Source organism: Zingiber officinale, chromosome 1B, assembly GCF_018446385.1.
Source record: "Zingiber officinale cultivar Zhangliang chromosome 1B, Zo_v1.1, whole genome shotgun sequence".
Taxonomy (NCBI): Eukaryota; Viridiplantae; Streptophyta; class Magnoliopsida; order Zingiberales; family Zingiberaceae; genus Zingiber; species Zingiber officinale.
Window position 1 is genome coordinate 36,431,288 of NC_055986.1, and position 20,235 is coordinate 36,451,522.

Here is a 20,235-nt window from a genome sequence, read left to right on the forward strand (position 1 = left end):
TTGGTCCAAGTGATTGTTGGGTTCACTCATCATAAGTTTAGAGTAAAAGAAGGAGATTAAAATTAAGAGCCTAAATTCAAAGTCTCATCTAAATCCCAATTTCAAAAGCTCAAGAAGAAAACCTAAAACCTAATTTAGTTGGGCTTCAATATTTAAATCTGATTTGAACTAGTTGCTTTGAAAGGATAATTTGGTGCACTTGATTCAATGGCTAGGTTTAAAACCTAATACGGTTCAAAACCTAATCCGGTTCAAGAATTAGGGGCTTGCGGCTTGGAGCTAGAGCAGAAGGCACTTGCGATCCCTCATCTTCTCCAAATCCTCGACGCTCACCTTCTGTTCTCTCCTAAGCAACCGACGATGAAGAAGGTGGCTAATAGCAAGGCTCGGGGCTAGTGTTGGTTTTGTGCATTTATTCTTCTCCCCATTGAAGATGACGAATAAGCAACGGCGGCATTTCTGGCGGAGCTGCAGCGACGACGATCATCGGGCAGCGCTGGATTGATCTATTTGGTGAGGTTCTTCATTCTCCTCGCATTCCAGTCAGGGTTCAGCATCTGAGCTTAGGGTTCCTTGCTGGACGCATTGAAGAAAACAGGGACTCAGATCATCACTGGTGGCTATTTCCCCTTCACTGGAGAATTCCAGCCAGATTTCTTCCAGATTCTGGTACCACACGACCTCAATCTGCCGAACACGGTAAAGAGGGTAGAGTAGGGTTGACGGATCTTGGCTAGAATTCCTTCGCAATCAGCAGGTTTCCAAGGAGTGGTTTCTTTATGGAAGTCGTGCTTCCATCGTCGCCAATCAGCAACATCACCATCCACTGGATTCAGGAGATTCCAAGTGACAGCGGAGTTCTCCTCAGTGGTTCACACTTGTGGAATTGGGGTTTGGATAGTTTAGTTTACTTCCTTATTTAAATGTTTCATGTTAACGTTCACTTTCATGTTGATTTTTGTGGCTAAGTTCTTATGCATGATAGATTGTTTATTATTGCACTTGTTAGTTTCATTTATGTCTGATTGTTAATCTTGTATCATAGGGTGACAATGTAGTATAAGTTTATCATTTATGCATGATTAGATTTTATTTATTATTGTTAAATTGTTTAGTTCATTCATGTTCGTATCTAATCTATTGATGATGATTCTTATATCATAGTGTGACAATGTAGTGCAGGATAGTCTTTGATAGTTAGCTAGGTTTGATAGTTAATTTTAATTATGCATGTTTATGGTGGTTGTGTAGGTTAAGGGGTTTCGATTGATTATAAATTATTTAATTTGATTTAAGCGAGTGACACTTGTGGCATCATCAAATTTTGGCGCCGTTGTTGGAGAACTAGTGGTGTTTGTTTATTTTTAGACTGTACACTAGTTTTCTTTATCTTGTTCTTACTGTTCTGCTTTGTTATTTTATTTTTCTTTCGATATAACTGTTAATGTTTACCTTTTGCTCTTGAACTTTGCAGGTTGAAGGCAAGGTGCGAGGGGAGTAATACTACAGCTATGTCATGAATAAAGGCATGTTTTGGCCAATTTCCATCATTTAGATCACCTTTTCAATTTTTCAATATTTTTCATTTTATTTTTTTAATTTTATTCTCTCTTATTTCTATTTCTTTGGTGGTTGTAAAAATTTAAAAATGTTATTAGGGCTTAATTATTTCATCTCATGTATGTATGCATTTTATCTTGTATATTTTCCTATGTCTTGTGATTTTATTTACATAAGTCTTCCAGGTAAGTTTAAAAAATCTCTAGTGTGTCATCAGTAGTTTCAATGTTTCAGTGTATGAAGAGGGCCTCATATTTGATAAGCAACATGAAGAACAATACTAAAAAGACTCTCAGAGAGCTTTGGGCACCAGATTTATCAAATGAGTCCTTCTACATTTGATACTCTGATTTAGAGATAGATTTTGAGTTATGGCAAATCATACATTTATTATAGAAGTTTCACGAACTTTCTGATGAAGACCCCAACAAACATCTATAGAAATTTCATATTGTGTGTTCTACATTAAAGTCACATGGTATATCAGAAGAAGATATTATACTTAGAGCATTTCCATTATTACTGCAGATTCAACAAAAGATTTGTTGTACTGTCTCCCACCCAATTCTATCATCAATTGGTTCGAGATAAAGAAATTATTTTTGGCGAGGTTCTTTTCTGCTTCTAGGACCATAGCTATTCAGAGGAGTATTTGTGGAGTTCATCAATCCATAGGAGAACCATTACAAGAATATTGGGAGAGGTTTAAAGGACTTGTTGCTAGTTTCCCTCGGCATCATATTAGCGATTAGCTACTGATTATATACTTCTATGAGGGATTATGTCCCATGGACAAGAGTATGGTTGATGCAACTAGTGGAGGGGTTTTAGTTAACAAGATATCTACTCAGGCCAGAGAACTTATTGAGATTATGGCTGCAAATTATCTGCAGTTTGGGACTAGATCAGTGATTGTCAAAGATGTTCATTCCTTTGCCAATGTGTTACCGACCAAGATTCAATATCATCAGCCCAATCCTTAGTATTATTAGCTCCATCAACAGGACAAGTATAATTTATTTTTAGGATTCAGATATGGAAACACACAACAAGGGACTTTTGAGTGGCCCAAGTATTATCAGTATCATCAGCTTGAGTAGGATTTTAGGGAGCAGTTGCAACAATTTTGGCAATAAGAAGAAAGTCAGTTCCAAGAAAGAAAATATTTATCAACACAGTTATAGTTGCTATCAAATCAACTTATCGTATCAATTTTTTAGATGGATTGTAGAGTTTGTGATATTCCTGACCTTGTTTCAGTGACTCTATAAATCTCTTCTAGTTTTTTATATCGTGATGTTATAGTTGATCCTGATAATGTTATTGTTGATGATATTATTATTCTAAATATTCTTGATGTTGCAGGTGGTGTTGATAATGATGGAGGTGTAGGGACTTGTGCTCTGGAGACAAAGCCCCAAGAATTGCTTCCTTTGATTATACTACCACTCGAGCAGCTAAGTCTATTGTTGCACTTATTGACAATGGAAGTGTGGGAACATCCCAAGAATCACTTCCTTCCAGTGCATAACTACCAGAATGAGAGGCTTTACTTGACCAAAATGATGACACATTCATTGTTCTAGACCCTCCGGGACCTTTCTGTGTGGTAAGGTCAATATTTCTTCAGAAGTTTTAGAAAATTCCATGGAGGTAATTCATTCTAATTTTATTGGATGTGACATACCTCTTAATTTATGCTCTATTAGTATTGATATTATTTCTAGTTCATCTCACATTACATGCATGCAGGAATGATATCCTTCTCTTTTTAATACTCAAGATTTCTATAGGAATTTTAGTTGGCATCAATCATGTAAGGGTGCATGCTACCAATTGAAGAAGACACTGACATTTTATACAATAATGAAGCTTCTGAAGTGGACATTCTAATTGAACTATTATATAATTATGAGAGGAGAGTTATCATTACTTACTGTTGGAGTTCAATCAAAGTCTCACATTGAAAAGATTTGGTAAAGATCATGAGTTTAAAAGGATGTAAGATATTTCCATTGGCATGAGGCCTTTTGAGGAGAGCCCAAGAACAAAGTCATGAGGGTCTAAGCCCAAAGTGGACAATATTATGCCATTGTGGAGAGATGTGGACATCCTTCGATCTCAACAAATGGTATCAAAGTCATGGTCCAGACCAGATGCAATGTGAGGTGACCTTAAACGAAGTTAAGGGTAGGCCCGAGGTAGGTCAGGTTGACCAGATGCTTGTGGGAAGGCCCCAAGCAGGTCAGGATAACTAGATGCTTGCGGGGAGGCCTAGAGTAAGTCAGGGTAACCAGATACTTGCGGGGAGGCGAGTAGGTCAGGGTGATCAGATGCTCGCAGGGAGGTCCAGAGCAGGTCAAGGTGACCAGATGCGGATGCTTGCGGGAAGGCTCCGAAGCATGTCAAAGTATCGGATATTCGCGGGAAGGTCCGAAGTAGGTTAGGATAACTGGATGTTTGCGGAGAGACCTGGAGCAGGTCAAGGTGACCAGATATTTGTTGGGAGGCGAGTAGGTTAGGGTGATCGGATGCTCGTAAGGAAGCCCGCAGCAGGTCAAGGTGACCAATGCTCGTAGAGAGGCCCGAAGTAGGTCAAGGTGACCGGATGTGAATGCTTGCGGAGAGACCTGGAGCAGGTCAAGGTAACCAAATATTTGTTGGGAGGCGAGTAGGTCAGAGTGATCGGATGCTCGTAAGGAGGCCCGCAGCAGGTCAAGGTGACCAATGCTCGCAAGGAGGCCCGAAGTAGGTCAAGGTGACCAGATGTGGATGCTTGCGGAGAGACCCAGAGCAGGTCAGGGTGACCAGATGCTCGCAGGGAGACCCAAACCATGAGAGTAATTGTGGTCCTTCGTTTGAGGGGAGAATTGTTGGGTTTTAATCAAAGTCCCACATTGATAATATTTGGTAAAGATCATGGGTTTAAAAGGATGTAGGATATCTCCATTGGCATGATGCCTTTTGGGGAGAGCCCAAGACTAAAGTCATCAGGGCCTAGACCCAAAGTGGACAATATCATGCCATTATGGAGAGATGTGGACATCCTTTGGGCACAATACTTATCTTGTGAGGTTTATTTGTTATCAGTCTTAGTTTATTCATTATAGATTAAAGTTATCATGTTTATTAATTAGTGTATGAATTAAATCTATGAATGCTTGGGTTTTGAGATTTAACAACTTAGGTAACTATATTTCACCATCTTCTAAACATAATTGAGAATTGCTGGGGGAATGCTTCTTTAGTTAATTTCTTATTTTGTTCACCTGCACGAGATGTGCAAGAATAAGTGAGAGAGATTTGATAACCAATATTTGAACAGATTATTTTAGTCTTATTTCTCGGTATTTTTATCATCTCTTGCATCCAAAATTAGATTTTTAGTGTGTTTCACGAGTTTAGATATTTTAGTCTTAATGTATTGAGACTAGTATATAGGTCAATTAATGACTTAATCTTACAAGTAATGGATGTAAGATATCAGGGTGACATATAAATATATATATTAGAGAATATATACTAAATTGACTCGCTATGAGAATGTTTATGGGTCGTTGTATGAGTATCATAAACATTCTTATAGTGACTATTGGTATGAATAGTCTTTAGACCTGAAGTCACTACGATTCCTTACATAAGGAGTTGTGTACTTTAATATTAGTAAACATCATCTGTAACAAGGTGGACTATAAAGTCGATCACTGGATATACAATAAGTTATGTGGTGGGATATGAGTGATGTAGATGGGATCTATCCATTCCATATGACAATAGTGATATCTATGGACCCCTTGATTAAGTAGGACTATTAAAATGCTTGGTCATACTCAAAATATGAGCTATTGAGCTCATTTGGTTGAGTGAGTCTACTTGGAAATCAAGAAACATAAAGATTAATAACAGGATGATATAGTCTATGCCTGATAGATTAATCTAGATATCAAGGATAGAATGATTGAGTTATATAAGATAATAGACACAGAAAGGTTAGGTCGGATCTCGATATTCTCGTCACATGGGTAGCAATGATATATTGCTATATGTCGTTAATTGCTTGTGTATCTAAAATGATTTTATAAACATTGCAACGTTACGAGAACCTATTGGGTCCCACACATAGAGAACATGTTGATATGGAGATATATTTATTTTAGTTTGACTAAAATACTATAGACCTTAAGATTAGTGGGTTAATCCAAATGAATCTAAATTAGACTTAAATGAATTCGGATTAGACTCATTGGCTTAATGGATTAATAACTTATTCGGTTTGGGTTAATGGCTTATTGGATTAATGGTTAATCAAATATATTAACATCTAACCCGCTAAATAGGATTAGTGCCCATTAATAGAGATTAATAGAGCATTCATTAAAAGGGAGACCAAAAGGCAAAAAACCTTTTGTATTCATTGGATGAGTACAAAAACCATTTGCAATGTATTTTTGGTTGTAGATTAATTTTTCTAGTCTTCTTCCTCTTCTTCTATGGGCCGAACACCTTGCTATTGCTAGCACAACGAAGGTTGTTCTTCTTCGAAGACTGAGTTTGTATGATAAACGAAGGTCATGTTCATGTGGATATCGAGGAGGTACAACCACACTAATCATACTAAGATCTATCGAATCAAAGTTACTGCAAGGATTGTACCATTCATGCAACAAAGGAAGCAACTTGAACAATGCTTAATGAATACCAACTTCCCAAATATCTATGGGATGAAGTCGTAAATACAGCATGCTATGTGCAAAATAGGATGATAATAAATAAGAATTATAACAAAACCTCCTATGAACTATATTATAATTAAAACTAAATATTAAATACTTTAAGGTATTTAGATGTTCAATTTACATATTAAACACAAGAAAATACTTAGAAAAATTTACCTCGAAATTAGACAATGGAATCTTTGTAGTGTACTTCCTAAATAGTAGAGGCTATAGAGTTTACAATAATACTACACTAAGAATTGAAGAAACAACGAATGTGAAATTTGATGAAAATAATAACTCTAAAGAATCTAACTCAACTCAAACTTAATATCAACCAATAGACTTTGTTAGGTCTAGCACGGAACTAGGGAGAGCAAGTGATAGCCTAAATCAAATAGATGAATACGAAGATGAACAAAATCAAGCATAAGATAATGAACAAAAACAAACTGAATCTAGAATAATAAGGGTTAGCTCAGACCACTCAGTTGAACAAATAATATGTGACACAGACCTAAGAGTTCAAACAAAATCGTCAGCTAGAAACCTAAGTCAAATATCCTTAATCTCTAGAATTGAATCCAAAATAATAGAAGAATCTCTACTTGATCTAAACTGGATTATAGTCATGCAGGAAGAACTGAGCCAATTTGAAAGAAATAAACTCTAGGATTTAGTACCATTACCTAAACATAAAAAGGTCATAGAAATAAAATGGGTGTTTAGAAATAAACTAAGTAAAAATGAGGAAATTGTTAGAAACAAAGATACATTATTAGGTCAAGGGTTTAGTTAAATAGAGGGACTTAAGTATGATGAAACATATGCCCCAATAGTCAGACTTGAGTCTATTAAAATGCTACTAAACTATGCAGCTCATAAAGGATTTAAATTTTATCAAATGGATGTTAAATCCACTTTCTTAAATGGACTAATAAAGGAGGAGGTCTATGTAGGTCAATCACCTAGGCGTGAGAGCCTAGATTATCCTGACCATGTGTTTAAACTAAAGAAAGCATTATATGGTCTTAAACAGGCACCTAGGGTCTGGTATGAAATGTTAACCTCCTATTTAATTTCCAAAGGATTCAACCAAGGTTAAATTGATCTAACTCCATTTGTAAAATCACTTAAACTAGATATTTTTATAGACTAAATTTATATAAATGATATAATTTTTTGTTCAACCAACTCAGAATTTTTATAAGAATTTATACTCTTAATGGAATAAGAATTTGAAATAAGCTTAATGGGTAAACTAACATATTTCTTAGGTTTACAAATTAAACAAACAAATGAAAGAAATTATGTTTATCAACAAAAATACACAAAAAAAAATTACTTAAAAAATTTGGAATGAAAAATACTAAGGAAATAAAAACATCAATGACAACTAACACAGCTTTAGATAATGATCCAAATGAAACATCAGTAGATTTAAAATATTATAGGAGTGCTATAGGCAGCCTTTTGTACTTAACTACAAGTTAACCTGATATTTTATTTGTAATTAGTATGTGTTGGTGCAACCTTAGGTCAAGGTTGACCTGGTTGACCTGACTCGAGTTGACCTGACTCGAGTTGTGTTTTGATGTTTGACGATGTTTAACGAGAAGAGAGTTGTATTCTTGATGTTTGACAAGAATATGTGTTTGGGAGATTGTAGGTGCAACCTTAGGTCAAGATTGACCTGGTTGACCTGATTCGGGAAAAGTCCAAGCAGGTAGCTTGGCACGGGGAAAGTCCAAGTATGGAGAGTACTTCAAAGGCACACTAAATATAGAAATTTGGTATCCTAGAACACGTAATTTTAAACTTCTAGATTACTCTGACCGAGATTATGCTGACTATAAACTAGATCGAAAAAATACAAGTGGTGGATGTCAACTACTTAGACCATTACTTGTGAGCTGATTTTGTAGAAAATAGCACTGTGTTGCTTTATTTACTACTGAAGCAAAGTATATAGCAATGAGTGAGTGCATGATACAATTGTTATGGATAATGCACACATTAAAAGACTTTAACTTAATGCATAAAAATGTAAAAATCTTTATTGATAATGTAAGTTCAATTAACTTAACTAAGAATCTAGTGCATTATTCAAGAACTAAACACATTGAAATCAAACATCACTTTATTAGAGATCACGTCGCCTAAGGACATGTTGAGCTTAACTATATTGAGTCCAAGTCAAATCTAGCAGATATCTTCACTAAACCATTGTCAGAATCTGAATTTAGTAACTTACGAAGAAGACTGGGAATGTGTACAATAGATAAGACTCTTATTCTCAATTAAATTTTCAAATGATTTGTAAATTCTATGCTATTATTATTTATTTATTTAAAACATTCTCTTTTCTCTAATGTTTCAAAATTTATTTTAGCCTTAGTATAGGACGAATCTCTAGAAAGCATGATCTTATAGATCTAGGTAACGAGGCCCTCACAAGCACACTAGGTCTACCTTGATTATGTATTCACAAACTTAGAATGACGTAAGATACATAGATCTCTTGCTTGGACTTCAGATGCTTATAGCAGTACATCAACATAAGTTTAGGCAAAAAATACAATAGTACATTGGTCAAATTAAGTAGTCCATTTTCAGTAAATTTTTAACTTGACTAAGTGAATACTGCTATCTTTTGATAGTTAGTTAATAACTGGAGGTTAGACATTTAAGGATAATTTTTAGATGAATACTATTTAATATCATGTTTAAAGGAAGGATATTTAAAAACTACTTTCAAAGTGTCTTATTTCAAAAATTTTAAAATTGCTTTGAAAAAGTCTTGTATAATATTTTCACTTTATTCTGCAAAATATTTTGAAAATGTTTCCAAAACTAATTTGCTTAATTTCTTTGAACATTTTTTTTCAAAATTTATTTTGAAAAATTAACTTTCAAAAATTGCAATGAAAATCAAACTTTTAAATTTTTTACTTTGCAACACTACCTTGAAAATTATTTTGAAAATTACCTTTGAAAAGTGTGTTAAAATCTGCCTTGGAAAAGGTTTGCAAAATTCTTAATTTAATTTTTTAAAATTTGAAAATCGTTTTGCAAATTTTAAAAATTCCTTTTATACTTTGAATTTTTTTTTCATTAACTCCTCTATGAAATAGACCTGTAAGTTTTTATGAACAACTTTACCTCTAAAAAATTTGTTGCATACATGTTTTAATTTTTCTACATCCTCCCTTTTATTGCTTACACGTACTTATGTGCATAATTTTTTATGAATGTCAAAGAGGGGAGGGTTAGAGTCTAAATAAGAAAAAAAAAACTAAGAAATTTTTTCAACTTAATCCTGAAAATAATTAAGAGAATAAATACGACCAAAATCATTCTTGATGTCTCTTAAATCATTTTTTTCTACTATTTATGTTTGTATTTTTTGTAATTTTAACCCAAGTTATCATTTCATCAAAAAGAGAAAGATTATTGGTACATTTAGTACCAATGATCAAAGCTAAGTTTTGATGAATGATACATAAATTAAAATTAGATGTGTTATGATTTAACCTTTTCTATCAAGTATGCAAGACTTAACTGCTCTTACACCAGGCTAAAATCCAGCTAAGTCTGGAGGACCTGCTAACTGGTGTAGAAGTCCAAATAGGTGTAGAAGTCCAAATATGTCAAGAATTGACATGATATCTAGCGGAAAGTTTAGCTGGGTCTGCGGGACCTGACAACTAGCCTAAGTCCAGTTGAGTCTGCGGACCTGACAACTGGCGGGAAGACTTGATGGACTGAAGTAGAGTCAAGCGATTTTGTATGGTAAGGTAAATCACTGGAGGAGAGTATTCTAGTGAGCACGAGTCCCATTTGGGGACTTTAGGCCCATGTCCAATTTAGGTCCATTTTAGAAACTTAAATTGAGATCTTGACTAGATCATGGTCTCGAATAAACAAAATCTAATTAATATTTCTTATTTTTATTATGCTAACTTCGTCTTGCAGGGTATACTTTATTTTGTTTGACTAATACATTTTGTAGAACGAAAGGAGTACAGAATGCCTCAGATGAACAGTACCCGAGATGCCTTCCATGCAAAGGAAGGCGCCTTAAGCTGGGCTATGGAAGACTCCTTCGAGAGCTTGGAAGGCACCTTCGGTTAAATAACGCAGAAGACCTCGACGACTATAAGGCACTAGTTTTTTAGGATGAAACTTTATGGATTGAAGGCGCCTCTAGTGCCATGGAAGATGCCTCCAATGCTCAATAAAAGAATACTTTGGCCAACTTTCAATTCACACTTCTTCTACGAGCTTCTACGCAATCGTGTGACGTTCCGACTGCTCCGACTTCATGTTGTTCTGCTACAACTTTGCTACACCCGCCTACTACTGAGAAGTTGTCCAACACCGAGCTCAATCTGACGATCTACAAGTGTTGAGTAACAAAGTTTTCTTTGTGTATTTAATTATTGCATAAAGGAAAGTGTAGCTTGTTACAACTATTCTATCTTTCTATTATACTCGATGTCCTTTTCCGGTTATTCCGGAAGAGGTCATTAGTGGATTGCACATCGATTGGTCCGCGAGATATGGATTTTGAAATAGGAGTCGTCAAACGCTCTGAACTAAGTAACTCCTTAAGTTTTTGTGTTCTTGTTTTTTGTGTCTATCTTTACTTCATAAAACCGAAAAAGAAAAAGTGAGTTTTTAAAAAATACGTGATCCATCCCCCCTGAACCTGCACTTGCACACTTAACATAAATTATTAGATTATAATTAATCTAATTTTAACCTTAGTCATATATCAAAACTCTATATTAAATGTTATACTCCCAGCATCAACACATAATGATACTACTCTTAAAAGACGCCTTTCTCCGTCCTCATTGATGATATACCTCCCTCATTCTTTCTTTTTTTTGTCCTTGATAAGAACAGAAAATATAGTTCCTCATTTATTTGATGCAAAGTAACATGCTAGTATTTTTAAGAGATTAATTATTTTAATTATATTTTTTATCACTTTAAAATAGGTTTAAATAATTTAAGATATAGAAAATAATTTTGATTTTTTATATGATGAATAATTTAAGATATAGAAAATAATTTTAATTTTTGTTTAATGAGGTAGAAAAGTTAAAATTGTTTGATGACCATGTTCTAAAAAAAAATATTTGAACCTTGATTTTTTATTAAAACATGACATATATATTATGTGATGGTTTACATTTATTTTTAAAATTATTTTTTAAATATATATATATATATATATATATATATATATATATATATATATATAATAAAGTCAAAATTTAAAAATAGATATTAATTTACATATATTTTTAAATAAAAAATAACTTATAAAATACTACTACAATACTAGTCTCAAGATTAACATATTTTCAATAATTTTTTAAAAAATTAAAATTAACAAAATATTATTTATGTTCAATATTATCTTATGAGATATTAAATAATTTAATAATTTCATCAATTGAAAAGATTTATGATCCAAATTTGAATATAAAAATTAAATTAATAACTTTACATCTTAAAAATAGAAAACTAAATTATTTATATATATATATATATATAAAATAAAGATTTTAATAATTTTTCCCCTACAGCTCGATAATGGTTGAGACAACCCTATATATTATTTTGAAAATGAAAAATAAAATTAAATATTTTTTTAATAGTTTTTCAAAAATAGAATGTTCTTGAAGATAAAACAACAAAGGTGTCCTTTTAATTTTTCCACCAAAATTATTAAAAGTATTTTGTTATTTAATAAAACTTTAGAACTATTAGTAAAAAGATGTTAAATATGTGGCAGTTTAAAAAAGTTTCGAAGGTTATCCTGCTTTCTATATTTTGCAGTAAACTCATATTTTTGAACTATAGGGATTAAAATGGAAATGTTCAATTCTAAACGATTGTCTCGCCTTTTTGATCGGTGATGAGCAACGGCAGCGCTTTTCTTCTTCCCGCTTCGCTTTTACCTCGTCGGTGCTCGCGCCTGACGTCACAAAGGCGACCTTGTCTCGTGTTGAGCCGGCATCGTCGCAGCATTCGCTGCTCTGGAATTGCTCATTCCTCCCGATGGTGGCCCCGACGCCATTGATGCCTCTGCTCACCGCATCCAATGCCGATGCATGCTTGCAAGCAGATACAGTCCAAGTCCCTGTTGCATACGTTCGCCGAATTGATGCTTCATGCACGCACCCAGCGTACGTTTGCGCAGATGACGATCCACACCGTTCTCCTTCTCGAAGTCGATGCAAATTTACCCCTTCTTTTGCTTAATTTCCGTAATAGATAGATGAACTAACCAATAGCACGGTCAAAGCTAAGCTTTTTCTGTGCCAATGAATTGCCCGGCTTTGCACGGGAAAGTGCTACTCCGACTAGATTGCCTGAGACCACAGTCAAGGGGCTCCATTGACAAAAGGATGATGAACTTGCATCTTTTTGGTGATTCAAGATGTCTCCATGCATGCACAACACGCCTGGTGTGTAGCTGAAGACGTTGAGGCAGCGTTTCAGTGATTTATTTGGATATTTTTAAACATTTAAGTCTGAGAGCAGGAACACTGCCCTGTTTCGGTCTTGCCTGCTGCGTTGCTGCATCGACTCTGGCGCAGGCACTGCTTTCATGCTGTTCTCGTCGTTGCCTGCTGCTGCGCCTAAAGCCGCCACGGGACTCAGCAGACCATACCATGAGAAAAAGAAGCCCCTTTGCTCCCGTAAAAGAACGAGTTGCGTCGCTAAAAACAATTTGGAATGGGATCAGATAAAGAGATGGATGATGCGTGGAGATAAGGAGAGATGCGGGGATTTGAATTCGCTCACACTGTTGGGCATGAGAGAAAGGTTAAAAAGGGCATTTAGAGAGAGAGAGAGAGAGAGAGAGAGAGTCATGGCGTCTTCCATCATCGAAAGGTCGGTATCTTTATGGAGAAAAGAGAGAATAAATTGATAAAAAGGAGCGCCTGGAATTCGACCGCTCATCGTAATGCTGCAACACTGTCGCGTGCTTCTTTGGCTGCCAACAAAAAAAACCCCACCTTTTTCTTCTAACGCATCTTGTGGCCCTCTTTCTCCTCTTCATCATCAGCTCGACGAGTAGAACTCTGAATTCGCATTCGCCGCCCACGTCACTCTGCTCCTTCTCATAAGTCGATGCTTGTTACTGTAGTCGAAATCTGTTTCTTCTTCTTCTTTATGCGAGTTGGGACAGCTTGTTCGCTTGCTACTTTGGCTTCTCTGCTCTTGGATTCTTCTGCGATTCGCCTCTCTTTTCGTTGGCTCGACGTATGCCTTGTTCCTTTGTGTTCTTCGACTAAAGATGAAATTTTGACGCTCCAGGCTTCACAAAGATGCAAATTTGGTTTCACAAAGATGCAAATTTGACGACATTAAAGCATTCCTTCAGAGGGATTTAGAATGCGGCAACACTAGCATTGCTCTCTGTCTTCACATTTCTCACACTGGAAACTACTACTCTAAGATTACAGCTCGAAGATGTCCTCCATTAGTCTAAATAATGCAGCAGCACTGCTCGAAGAAATGAAGCTGCTGCGAGAAGTTCCCAATAAGCCAAGTTAGTGTCTTGCTTACATATCATGCTCGTAGAATGTGTAACATACTTTGCTTCATTGTATCCTTGCTATTGAAGGAACCAATCTTGCTTCATTGGTAAACTCTGAGCTTTGGCATGCTTGTGCTGGACCACTTGTATCACTGCCTCACCCTGGCAACCTCGTGTATTATTTCCCACAAGGTCACAGCGAGCAGGTTCATTTCTTTCTGTTCTTTTCACATACTCAACAGTTTCTACATCCATTGACAGAAGTTCAAGTTTTGGTTTTTCATTTTTGGGTATTTACTGTAATAGAGTATGCTTGGTATATCTGAGTAAACGTTCATACTTAGTGTATAGCCACAATGAAACATTGATCACAATTTTGCTGCATTATTATTTCATAATCAAATGTCCGTTTCTTGATTGCTCTTCTGACCTTTTCTAGGTGACTGCGTCAACTAGGAAAATGACAAACTCACAGATCCCTGCCTACACAGATCTCCCACCTCAGTTGACATGCCAAGTTCATAATGTTACATTACATGTGAGTATAATTTACCTGGTGTTGTCGTTCTACATCTTTTTGTGAAGTAGTGATCTATACATGCATTGTTGTTTTGCGTCTCTCGGTTCCAGGCCGACAAAGAGACCGATGAGATATATGCTCGGATGACACTTCAGCCAGTCAACTCTGTAAGACATTCAATTTTCTTCTTGGAATTTGTCATGTTGTTCCATGTGTTTCCAGTTTTAGAATCAATTTCATTTATTGGCTAGACAGTATAAAAAATTTAAACAAATGTTTTGCTAATTTCTAGTGCATCTGATCTGTTTTAACTTTGTGGAATACAATTAAAATGCAAATGAGTTCTTTCTAATATCTGATAGGCTTTGAAAAATGACCCTGCAAGAACTATTTGAATCGGTGATGAACCTCTTGTTTATTTCATAGAAATTTTCATTGCAACTTATGTAGAGAATAAAACAACAAGAATGGGAAAATAGTGACATACAAGATTGCAATAGCAGTTCGAATACTCTATGCAACTCTATCATGAGCAGATGACCTCACAGAAAGATTTAAAATGGTCATATAGTTATATAATCGAATAGAGTTCCTCAATACTAATGCTTGGATCTTTTTTTCCCACTTCAGAAAAATGTTGTTTTCCCCATTCCCGACCTTGGTTTTAGTAAATGTAAGCACCCGTCTGAATTCTTCTGTAAGATTTTGACTGTGAGTGATACTAGTACACACGGTGGATTCTCGGTACCTCGAAAAGCTGCTGAAAAACTATTTCCACGATTGGTGAGGAGTTTATGAATTCCTTTTGTCTTGATCATTCATGCCTCTAAATTTAGTTTGCTTTCATTTTCCAGGACCATACTATGCAACCTCCAAATCAAGAGCTTATTGTTAGAGACTTGCATGACAACTCCTGGACATTTCGACACATTTACCGTGGTATGAAAATTTACTCGGTACAATATACATTTATATCTATAAGGGATTTTTATTCTTGTTCGGCTCTTCCTTCCAGGGCAGCCTAAGAGGCATCTTCTTACAACCGGATGGAGTTTGTTTGTGGGTGCAAAAAGGCTAAAAGCTGGTGATACTGTGTTGTTTATCAGGTTAAATTGCAGAGAAGGAATACATTTTATAGTTCTAGTTGCATGGACAACAAATAGGACTAATCAAAATTTCAAGTAGAATGATTCCAACCGATAAGAATTTATATTAAGAAGCCTTTGTTGTCACACTAGAATAATGAAACATTAAATGTGTGTAAAATTCAAATTGCTCTGATCTGAATAGTTCATAAAGTCGAACAACTTGGTCATGTGCTAAGTCATGTGGTAGCACGGTACCATTGGTAACTAGGGAGTACTTTTCAAACATCCATTACAATAGGAAGGTTTAAAAGAGTTGGTTCATTAGAAAAAGTATACTTCTGAATATAACCAGGAACTCATGCAACTTGTGATTCCCACAGGGATGAGAAGTCTCAGCTACTCTTGGGTGTTAGACGAGCTAACCGCAAGCAAATAGCCCCACCATCATCTGTGCTATCTGCGGACAGTATGCATATCGGTGTCCTTGCTGCTGCAGCTCATGCTGCATCGAGTCTGAGCCCGTTCACTGTATACTACAATCCTAGGTACAATTATATTCCTCTTTATGGATCTTTCTACTCCAAAAGTCGACTCTTTGTCATTAATCTTTGTCTGATTTGTTCAGAGCTTGTCCTTCAGAGTTTGTAATTCCTTTAACCAAGTTCCAAAAAGCTGCATATACACAAGTATCAATTGGGATGAGATTCGGCATGATGTTTGAAACCGAGGAGTCAAGCAAACGCAGGTGTTTATTCTTCCATAACAAAACCAAAAAATCCACCTTTATTTTCTAACGTATCTCAGATAGTTTTGTATGGTTGTTGAAACTTTCAGTTTGTATCTTATTTACTCAATGCTTAGTGGCTACAGCTACACCACAACAATAAAACATACACATAACCTTTGTTGGTCTTGTTCGCAGATCCATGGGCACAATTGTAGGCATCAGTGGTTATGATCCTGTAAGATGGCCTAATTCAAAGTGGCGAAACTTGCAAGTAAGTCAACTATAATTCTTTTGTGTTCTTGAAATTCTTGTTTTTAATAACTATATGGTGATGTGATTCTTCACTCATCGTATTCATGACTTGCTTAAATGTTAGGTAGAATGGGATGAACATGGTTATGGAGAAAGACCTGATCGGATCAGTTTATGGGAAATTGAAACCCTGGAAAGCCTTTTTGCTTTTCCTAGTGCAACTTCAAATTTAAAAAGACAATGTCTTCCTGGATATGTAGATAAGTTTCTTCCATGTGGGGAATCATTCTCTTACTTTTATTTTTGCCTTCTCGTATTGTCTCGATAAATCCAACTTGTTAGTATATATTGACTCTTAACAAATAATGAATGGTAGTGGAGAAGTGAACAAAAGAATTTGAATCTTGTGGAAATCAATCCAATAAACACTATTTTTTGGTTCTGCTAAAATATTTAGTGGCTCTTATTCAGTCAAATCCGTAAAATATTATCTAATGTCCTCCATTAATACCCTTTTAAAAATTTTCTAGTTCAATAGTAACTCCTTTAACATCTTAAAGGAGTGAGTGGTTAGTCAATCAACTTTAAGAAAACTTATACAAATCAGTTATTTAAATGGTTCATTTGAATAAATTGAATCCTTTCGTATTTGATGAAATCCTTGATCAATGAAAGAACAAGATTATCATTTTACTTCATAAAAATACCTAAGCATGCCACCAGCCATACATGTGCGCGAGCACACGATAGATAAAATCTGCAATTTGTTTTTGCAGACATCCATATAAGCACACACATACATGAATGTTCACATAGTCACATGAAAGGTCAAATCAATGGGTCTTTTTCATTGTTGTGTTGCTGACTTTGCTTTAACAGGATCTTGATTACCCTTGTATTTTGTAGGTCCTGCAATAAACTGTCATTTAAGAAATCCAAAAGACATTCCAAATTCGACTGATAATGGGAATAAGAGTTCCATCATCGGCGTTGGTTCAGAAAAAATTTTGAGCCTTCTCAATAAATCATGTAGCCCTAACTATGTGCTAGGGACAACAAGATATGACAGAGGTAATGAACTTTACAGAAACATAACTGTGCCGGCTATTGGGATGACAAGAAATTCTACCCAGCAAGTAGTTTGCACAACAGCAATTCAACCGAAACAACATTTCCATCTGCAGCAATCTATGTTTGTTTCAGAAAATGTAATGCAACAAGAACATTGTTCTGTACCCCTCGGTGTCAAATCAGATTTTACTAGGATAGATATTGATTCAATAGTATCAGGCACCGAAGAAGCCCTTCCAGCAGATGGTGAGAATCCAAATGACCGACAAAGGAGTGAGAGTAAATCATTACATGAATCTGTTCATCCGCAAGAGACAGCTTCTGCAGAACCAACTGTTGAATTGGAAGAGGAATCAGAAAACATGGTCAAAATAGTTTCTGGTGACATATTCACTGAATGCTTGGAAGAGTTTACAAAACATCAAAATGAAGAAAGTTCAACAGGTTCAGGCTCTTTTGATCGTAGGAATCATGCAGATCATCTATCAGCAAAGCAAGATTTACAGGTGACTGGACAAGGTCATGGCAAATTTGTTCAGCAGTGTAATGAAGCTTCTATTTCGGCTTCACATGGGTTCGATGCAAGACAATCATCAGACATCAGTAACCTAAATGACTTACTCCTGCATCATGACCACCCACATCATGTCTTGGACCATGACGATTGGGCGATCCAACATTCTTGCCTTCAATCCTTTGTAGGATCGTCAAAGACACCAGAGTTTCCTTATATGAATATTAAGTCAGATTCCTATGTCTCTTCTACTGGAAATGGTGCAATTTGCTCTACAGATGTTTCTGTGTTTGAGCCCATTGAGACATTTCAGCTTCCATGTATTTCAGATTCACAGAACCCACAGCACTTCGCGGCTAATATTCAAGAATATTTAGGCAATCAATTGAGCTCAATCAACGATAAGCTGGTTGTCCAAGGTATTCTTTCGTCGGAGGTTCAAAGAGAGTGCAGTATCATGCACGGTATATCCAATTCGTGCAAGATTATGGACTTGTCTGAGGAGCGCAACAACCAGAGCAATGCAATTAGCCATCCTCATCTTACCAACCAAACTGTAGACATCGGTCATGTCTCAAATATGACCATAGAAGGGCTGACTAACGTGTGGTCTTCTGAGTTTCATATTCCTTCAATGATGCCCCTCTGCAATTTCACTTCGAATCATGAACCACTATCACAGTTTACTTCGTCAAGAATGACCGATTCAGCATTCTCTCTACAAGACATCCCTGACAGCTCTGCAGGGACTTCATCTGGCAGTATGGTAGTGAACAATTACAGCTTGTATCAAGGTTCTAGGAAACAAACATGCCAACAACCTTTAAGGACATATACTAAGGTGAAATGCTTAATTTAATTCTAGAACTACTACTAAATTCACAATGTACGTACTTTTATTGTTCTTACATGTTATTTCATATCTGCTGAACAGGTTCAGAAACTAGGATCTGTTGGAAGGTCAATCGACGTGATGCGTTTTAACAATTACCGTGAGTTGAGATTGGCCATATCGTGCATGTTTGGATTAGAGGGGCAACTGGATGATCCATGGAGTTCCGAATGGAAGCTTGTTTATGTGGATTATGAAAATGATGTTCTTTTGGTTGGAGATGATCCATGGGAGTATGCACTCTTCAATCTTGCTAGCTTGTTCAATTTTTCATACTTGCTAGTGTCTAAAAGGAAAACTAGCTAAAGAAATCACTGCACAAAGCATTAGCTATTGCTGAATATTACTTCGCTTCATCGAGTATGCGTTAATCCTACCTAAATTAGAAACAAGCATCCCAAAATGCACATAAGATACCAATCCTAGAATATCTACTGGTGTTTTTGATTGATAAAGCATTGAGTTTGTTGTTAAGTTTTGTCATAAAATAATCATCTATAAGAGGATTTATTCAATGATACATTTCTTTGGACTTAAAAATATCCATCTATATGTGTTTGTAGGGAGTTCATCAACTGTGTTAGATGCATCAGAATTTTATCACCTTCTGAGGTACAACAGATGAGTGAGGATGGCTTGCAGCTTATGGATGGCATCGCATAAACTATCAAGCAAACTGATATACATTGAACAAGAAATCAGAACCCTTCCGACTTTATTATTAGGAATTCTTTTTCATCCACCTTGTATATTATTGTCATTTTTTCCAGTGTTTAAGGAATGCTTGTTAGAGAGATTCATGTATTGAGGCTTGAATGATGGACAAATTATATGGAATGGGGGCTTGGTGATAATGTTGTTAAGCTTAGAGATCCATGTAATTATTGTTACTGTGTTTAAGATGATCTTACACCCATCGCAAATGATTATCTTCCTCGCGTATTAACGAAATCTTCATTCGGTTTGTGTTCTTTTTTATTAGAATTTAAAATTTTAAAAGTTAAATAAGATATTTTAAAAATAATTGTTAAGGCATTTAAATTTAAAAGGTGAATGATGCAAAATAAGAACTTTTTTATTTAAATTATGATCTAAATTTTTTTGTGATTTCTTGGAAGTGATTGATTTTTAAAGAAGATATTCTGAAAAATGAAATGAAATGAATATAAATAAAGTTAGAATTTGAATTCTAGAGTTTAATTTTATTAATCAAACTATTATTTTTTAATTTCATATTTAATTTATAGAAATTATGTAAATAGTATTTTATTTATTTATCTATTTATTTTTGGCTAAATAACTTTAAGTCCCTTATCTTTTCTTTCCGGAAGT

At 35.4% G+C, this 20,235-nt stretch overlaps 1 protein-coding gene across 1 annotated transcript; it reads left to right on the top strand.

The window, feature by feature from the left end:
• Positions 1 to 12,108: 12,108 nt before the first annotated feature.
• LOC122054938 (auxin response factor 5-like) lies at positions 12,109 to 19,849 on the top strand. Its single transcript, XM_042616353.1, has 14 exons — positions 12,109 to 13,851; positions 13,927 to 14,045; positions 14,279 to 14,377; positions 14,470 to 14,526; positions 14,990 to 15,142; positions 15,214 to 15,298; positions 15,375 to 15,465; positions 15,828 to 15,992; positions 16,073 to 16,192; positions 16,370 to 16,445; positions 16,551 to 16,701; positions 17,333 to 18,852; positions 18,946 to 19,136; positions 19,467 to 19,849. Exons 1-14 carry the CDS (start codon positions 13,773 to 13,775, stop codon positions 19,564 to 19,566), a joined length of 3,006 nt encoding a protein of 1,001 aa, XP_042472287.1. The 5' UTR covers positions 12,109 to 13,772; the 3' UTR covers positions 19,567 to 19,849.
• The last annotated feature ends 386 nt before the right edge of the window (positions 19,850 to 20,235 follow it).